The 7,527-nt window shown below is 32.3% G+C and overlaps 1 protein-coding gene and 1 non-coding gene across 2 annotated transcripts; one reads left to right on the top strand and one right to left on the bottom strand.

The window, feature by feature from the left end:
• LOC142178723 (small nucleolar RNA snoR137) lies at positions 1–140 on the top strand. Its single transcript, XR_012706986.1, has one exon. It is a non-coding gene; the product is annotated as a small nucleolar RNA snoR137 (small nucleolar RNA).
• A 1,313-nt stretch (positions 141–1,453) lies between these two features.
• LOC107772038 (thioredoxin-like 1-1, chloroplastic) lies at positions 1,454–4,450 on the bottom strand. The gene is made up of 4 exons (XM_016591520.2): positions 3,970–4,450; positions 2,967–3,143; positions 2,622–2,786; positions 1,454–2,210 (listed from the first exon to the last, which is right to left on the bottom strand). The coding sequence occupies exons 1-4, from the start codon at positions 4,207–4,209 to the stop codon at positions 1,914–1,916; spliced, it is 879 nt and encodes a 292-aa protein (XP_016447006.1). The 5' UTR covers positions 4,210–4,450; the 3' UTR covers positions 1,454–1,913.
• Between the last annotated feature and the right edge of the window lie 3,077 nt (positions 4,451–7,527).

Here is a 7,527-nt window from a genome sequence, read left to right as displayed (position 1 = left end):
GTTGCTTCTTACTTGTGAACACCTCTTTATTTTATATGGGGTATTCCTGTTTCGGAAGCATAGATTGATCTTTTTGCCAGTATTAAACAGCGTGATGAGTACATAATGTTGCATCGCGTTACCTGTCTTCTGGCACAACCCTTGTGCCAACTACTCAATGTTATGCTAATTTGTATATTATATTTATTGCCATCACATAGATGCATTGCCTATGGCAGCATTTAGCTTTACTTAGTATATCAATGACAATACTTTAACAGTCTTAATTCATGTGCATATATTGAGCAGCTTTAGGGACAGATGCATATATTGGTGACTTATGATGTGTAGCTGGGGAGTGTAACTATGTCATTGTATATTTATCTTTACAACTCTGGCTATTTTTTTCACTTTCCATTCACTCTGTGATTACTGATTAGTAGTACAAGTTGGAAGGTACAATGGCTTTGTAACTAGGTTGATTCAGCCATGATGACGGAATTCTGTTCTTACCTTTGCCAGTGGTTAATCTAGGAATTTACCAGAAGTGAACAAAATTCTCCGACAAAGTGTGTTCAATAGATGTTATATACCTCTAAAATCTAATATTTTGCCTATAACATAATGTAATTTTTCGATGAAGCTTTAAGACATGTAGCTTTGCTCCTGACCTTTACCCTAACGTTGAAGGGGAATTGAGTTTTGAAGCTTTAGCAGATGCACATCATGGCTGAAAGCTGTGGAAACGAGGCCTTCTTTTTCGATGAAGACTATGCTTCAATTGCAAACTAATTGGAGTTGGTTATGTTAATCTTCTGTATTGAGGTCCGTCTGTGGATTTTCTAGTGCAAAATATCTCTTTCCCGGAAGTGGATTGCGAGTAGTTTATCATCTTTTTCTTTGAATGTTGTCAATGTCAAGATGGCCTGCTGATATACTCTATTATTTTGATGCATATTTAGTTTCTGAAGTTCTGTAAGGTATTGTATGTTAATTTAAAAGGTGTTGCTTATTATTTGCATGTGGGAGATATAATTGTATTGTCACAATTGCTACTTGAAAATGCCTTTAAGGATTCAAATCATTGCCACATATTTATCCTTTAATCAAAGAGGACAAAATTACTATCTAAAATAAAACACATAATTACAATAAGCCGTTCTAACCAAGATTTCTTCCATTCTACTGGGAAAGTGTTTGCATTAAATAGTCAATTGTAAGACGTGCAATTATATAAGCACTTCCATCGCAAAAACATGGTCAAGTGATGTATTTTCATTTTAATTCTCAAGTCTAACTTGAGCCCAATGCCAGGTAAAAGGAGGGCACATGCTCTGTTTCTCTGGCTCATATAGAGGCCAAATACCATAGAAAAAATGTGGAAAAATAGTTTCATTTTCATAACCGAAGCAAAAGGAGGGCACATCCTCCCTGTTGCTCTGGCTCATATAGAGGCCGAATACCATAGAAAATATGTAGAAAAATCACATCTTTCATAGTACATATATCATTTTCATATCCTCTACAACAGCATTATGTACATAAGAAAACACAAAATAGATGTACTAATATCATCCACGGTAAGTGGGAAAGACTTTGTTAGAATATCTCACATTGGTTGGGAGAATGAACTATTATCTCTTATATAAGTTCCTGGGAATCCTCACAACAAGAGCTAATCTTTTGGGTTCGAGTTGGGTCCGATGCCACTTTTTAACATGGTATTAGAGCTAGATCTTTTTTCTGATTTACTCAACATTTGCTCCCCATTCTATAGAATCCACGCTCCATATGTCCGGTTGTGGGTGTGCTAGGGGTTGTTAGAATGTCTCACGTCGATTGGGAGACTGGATTATTTTGTCCTTATATGGTCTTGAACAATTTTCAAGTCATGAACTAACTTTTGGGTTTGACTAAGGCCAACATCCATTTTCTTAGCAAACTTCACTCTTTGAGCCCTGTTTCACCTTATGTGAAGTTGATGCAAGGGGAAGAGGAAGTGGTAAAGGGGGAAATGCATTTGGATGAGATGAAGGTGTTCTGCTTGTTTTGTTCGTCATATCTTCTTGTAAGGCAACAAGTACTCGTTCTTCTTGTTTTGGTGTGTAAGCAAAAGAGAGATCCTTGTTAGCTGCTAGTGCAAGTAGCTCTTTCTCCTCGAGCCCTTTAGCTGGTCCAAGGCTGCAACAATCTGCACCATACTTTGCCAATGCATCTTTGAATTTCTTGATCTGCTCCAGAATATTGCGGTTAGTGTTAGAATACCACTCCAAAAGAGGATTATCATTTTTAACAAAAGGAAACAGTAATAAAATGCATTAATTTCTTATAATGTCAAGAAAAGCAAACTCATCATAAATCACATCTTGGCAAAGAAGCAAGCACCATAAAACAGAACCAGCAAAAGAATGCACTGATCTGCTTAAAGATAGATTATGCAGAAGATGCAGATGCAGATTCTAGATAAAATAACTGTGATCCAATAACCATCCAAAAAATTCTAAATACATCAGAAGAATGAGATGGACGAAAAGCATTACTAGCTAAAAAGAAAGCAACATATAACGTCATTAACAAAAGTGCAGTACATTGCTGTAGCAGAAGAAAAACCCGAAGCATATAGAGGTGGATGGAAAACTAACCGTGGCATTGGTACAGCTAAAGCTACAGAGACGACCTTGAGCCCCTCTATAGAAACGGAAAAATGGGAGAACATGTACATTCAGAGAGTAACACATCGACTTGTGTTCCTCATAGTTCACATGCAAAAACTGCACATCCGGATTCATCTCTGCTAACTGACATATCTGCATTTTCCAATTTTACCAAGGCGAAGGTCATTAATCCTATCTTACTGAAACGGACTGCCAACAAAGTGCAGCATTATTTCAAACCAAAAAAGAGTAACTGATGGATTTTCTGTTCATCTTTAGGCACACACGCACAAATACATATAACAAACAGTTTAGACAACAAGAATATAATACCTTTGGATGAAGGGCTTTGCAGCCTCCACAGCCAGGGGAAAAGAAATCAACAATCACAAGTTTGTCGCCGGCATTTACGAGGGAGTCAACAAGGTCTTGGGCACCAGTCACTTCTTTCATGTTAGGCTGAAGACCTTTCTCCCACCATTTTGGAGCTTTCCTGATTCCAATGCTCATCTGTTTTATGCAAATGTAGCACGAGATGAAAAAAGTTGAATTTATTATATTCTATAAATGAAGGCTGCCAAAGTTAATAAGAAAAGGATCATAGAAAAATTACATACTGTAATGGTGATCCAACTCATGCAAATAGCAACTTAATTAGTTATCCAAGTTGGTAACAAAATGGTTTAAAAAAAAGTGAAATGCATCGTTCTCTCCGGAGGTCACGGATTCGAGCCATGAAAACAATAGAAATCCAGGGTAAGGCTGCACCCTTGTAGTCCGGCTCTTCCCTGGACTCCGCACATAGGGGAAGCTTAGTGCACCGGGCTGCCTTTTTTTATCGTTCTCTCGCCCAAAATGGCCATTCATGCCACGTTCTTTAATATTAATAAGATCCTCTTTCATTTGGATTACTAAAGTTTGTTTCTGGTAATTTTAGATAAGGGTTTAAAAGTAATTAGTTTCATCAAATCAATTGCCTACTATTATATCTGCAGAACTGGATTTTTCTACAGTCACCACTGTTCATGATTAACAGTTAAAATCGAGTGAAATAATCTTAATCAATCATGCCCTAAATTTGACCTGAAAAACTCTGCTTCAAAATAGATTCTTTAACACAAAATCATAGCAAAAAGAAGAAAATTTTACATACTTATTGACTATAATTCCAAAAATAGCCGCAACCCAAATTGAAGCAGTGAAAATTCACATTAAAAAACTTTTCTAATTACAGTAAAGGATTTAACCACGTATACGTTGACCAGAAAATTCCCCGAACAATAAAACATCTAAAACCAGAAAACAAAAAACAAAAAACAAAAAACCAAAAACAAACCTGGGCACTGACAGCTGCTGATCTGGGATTTCTTATATTGAATTTGGGCATGCTTAAGGGTCCTCTTAGGGAAATATTACGACCAAAAATATTATTACTTGCTGATAATGAAATCCCAAATGAATTGGAATTTATACAATTCGATTTCTTGGGAAAAGCCCAAATCCTATGTTGATTAATAAGGTGATGATAATAAACATCACCAGAATTCAAAGGTGATGGGATGAAAAATTTTGCCATGGATTTTGCCCTATAATTCTTGATGTATTTGATATTTTTTTTTTTTTTTTGGAAGTTTAAAATTGGACCTGAGATTGGAAATTGGGAATGTGAAAAGGGGTTCTTTGCTTTTCTTCAATGGTGGAAAGTAAAAGGTATGAATGAAGGAACAAGAAAACGTTTGAAAATGGGACACATATTTGAACAGGTGGCCTAATCTTAAGGTACTTGTTTTTTGACCTGTCAGAACGATATATATTAACTGATTCCTTGGACGTCAAAGAACCTATATTTGTGTTAACGTGTCAAATATTGGACCAAAAAGGAAAAACAATAAATATATTTGGATAAAAGGATATACTGTAATTTTCAATGTTTAATGAAAACCAACATTGTGATGTGAAATTGAGATTGTTTTTAATTACGTAAATGTTTTGAGTTTTGAGTATTGTAAATATTATTTTTTTTTACTCTAATGTTTAACTGACGTGTATTCGGATTAATCAAAACGGTAAGTTTCCGGTTCCCAATATTTACATAAAAACAAAATTCATGGTTACCACAACCAATAAAAAGGAAAATAAAAGGCTCGCAATTGTTCGATTGGCATTGCTTTATCCAATAAAATTTGTACGGTCACATATTCACTTTGTTGGGTACGATAAGTTCAGTGAGCCAATCAAAACAAGTGAACTTCATCTACTAGATAATTGTATCGGATAAGGGACTCATTTGCCCCTATACTATCATAAATATGTCTTATTTATTCTCCATTTTATTTTTCTATCAAAAATATTTCTACAGTTATATTTTAGGTTCATATTTACCCTTACGCATTAAAATGGATTATATTTGCCCTTCGTTATACTTTAAGATCATATTTATCCCTCTACTCTTAAAAAATAGTTACATTTGCCCTTCGTTATACTTTCTTGACATATTTATCCTTACAATTTAGAAAATTACTTTTTTTTTTCCCAGTTTTTTTCAAAATATATTGTTTTAAAAAATATTTTTTCAGCTTTTTTTAAAGCAGCTTTTTTGTAAAAATTGGGAAAAAAAATATTTTCGTTTTTTTTCAGTTTTTAGTAAAAAAAAATCAGTTTCTTCCTGTTTTTACAAAACCACTCTAAAAAAACTGATTTTTTTTTTACTAAAAACTGGAAAAAAAAATGAATAAATATATATTTTTTCCAGTTTTTAATTGCTTTAGAAAATTACTTTTCAGTTTTATTTTCTTCAGTTTTTACAAAAATATTATTTTAAAAAATATTTTTCAGTTTTTTAAAGAAACTGGAAAAAAAATATTTTCGTTTTTTTCAGTTTTTAGTAAAAAAATAAATTTAGTTTTTTTCAGTTTTTTTAAAAAAAATTATTTTTCGGGTATGAGTAATGAGTATTTTTAATTAATTATTTTGTCTTTGGGTGGTCGAGTTAAATTATTTTAAATAAGTGACCATATTTAAATTGAAAGAAAAAATATCCACATAGGCGCCATGTAGGAAAACAAAGATGGGACATGGCGATCTACCGGATGAGGGTAAATGTAGGGTATAATTGTAAGGATAAATATATCAAGAAAGTATAACGAAGGGCAAATGTAACCATTTTTGAAGAGTAAAGGGGTAAATATGATCTTAAAGTATAACGAAAGGCAAATGTAACTCATTTTAACGCGTAAGGGTAAATATGAACCTAAAGTATAACTGTAGGGATATTTTTGATAGAAAAATTAAACGGAGGGTAAATAAGGCCTATTTATGATAGTAGAGGGGCAAATCAGACCCTTATCCGTTGTATCTCATCCACAAATATAAATATAGGTTTTTTCAAAACTTGAACGGAACATAAAAAATATTACTCTTTCTCGTCCACTTTAATGGACTATTTTTAGTTATTTTCAGACATATTAAGAAATTTATCTTTTAGCATTAATTAACAATAAAATTAATCATATTAACTTTAATTTATTCATTAAAAATATAATAAATATCCCTAATCTCTTTACTCGAAGGGCAACTTTGAAAAAAAGAAGTTCATCCCTTCTTGATATCTGAAAAAATTAAATATTATGAACCACAAAAAAAGAGCTAAAAAATCAATTAAAATGAACCGGGGGAGTAGCAATTTGTATCAATTTTTTTTTATTAACTAGATATGTACTTTATGTAACGAATTTTAATTAACTAGATATCCGTCCGAGGAATTCGAATTATTGCGATCGAAAATATGTTAGAAGGTCAAATATTGTGATCTTGGCATTAGATGTCACAAGTCCTTGTGATCATATGGTACGACAACCTCGAAGATAGCATCCAACTATTTTATTGTGAACATAACAGAATATAAGTTATGAACTTGGCATACACATAAAGCCTAGAAGGGAGTATTTATTTGCAACATTGTTGGATAGATTGTATTGTTTGTCGTTATTTTACGAAGTAATGCACTAACAATATGAAAAATAAATTTATAATATTATAAAGAAAAGTAAAGTACAAGATAATATTATTATATAAAAGGTAGGGTAAATAAAAATAGGATTATTTATTAATAAAAAAGGCAAGATAAAAAAAAAAAAAAAAACAACGCGACCACACCAAATCGGTCGTTTCATAAAGTGGCACTTTCCATCGTTACGCACCGACTGATTTAACGGTACGATACAATAAAATTTAAATAACAATCAAAACAAACATTGTATATGAAGTAATAATACGATACAATACAACAGGTAACAACTATCCAAACAAACTTTTAGTGATTTATCTACTGGATTTGTAGAATTTATACACTATTTACTCTACCTATATTATTAATTATTCACAAAGTCTACTTTGATGACATATTTTTTGCTCGTTCAATTGTTTACCAAACTCTACCGGATTGGTGTAACTTTGTGCTAACTGCAAGCGGCCTATCTGTTAAATTGTTCATTAAAGTCTACCTGATTGTCATATTTTTTTTGTGTTGTTCAACAAAATATTTTTTGAATTTGTAATTCTGATTTTGATCAGACCACCCAAATCTGTTCCAACTAATTTCAAATTTAAAATAAAAGCAACATAAACGATTTCCAATCACCAATTTTGTCAAATAATATCAAATAAAAAAGATCCACTTTATCGTGTTTAACATTTTCTAAGGACCAACAATGAAAAATTGAGATTTTTAAAGTAAACATTAATTAGTGTCTAAACTAAAAGTTTAGGCATAAATAATTAATAATCAAATGATTTCAAGTAATTAACCATTAATTTTGAATATCCAACCCCAAACAAAAATTTTAAACTTCCAAAATTGAGAATTTATGGTGTACTTGATGAAGGAGGAGAGATA

Source organism: Nicotiana tabacum, chromosome 24 (assembly GCF_000715075.1).
Source record: "Nicotiana tabacum cultivar K326 chromosome 24, ASM71507v2, whole genome shotgun sequence".
Taxonomy (NCBI): Eukaryota; Viridiplantae; Streptophyta; class Magnoliopsida; order Solanales; family Solanaceae; genus Nicotiana; species Nicotiana tabacum.
This window is presented reverse-complemented; position numbering and strand designations above follow the sequence as displayed.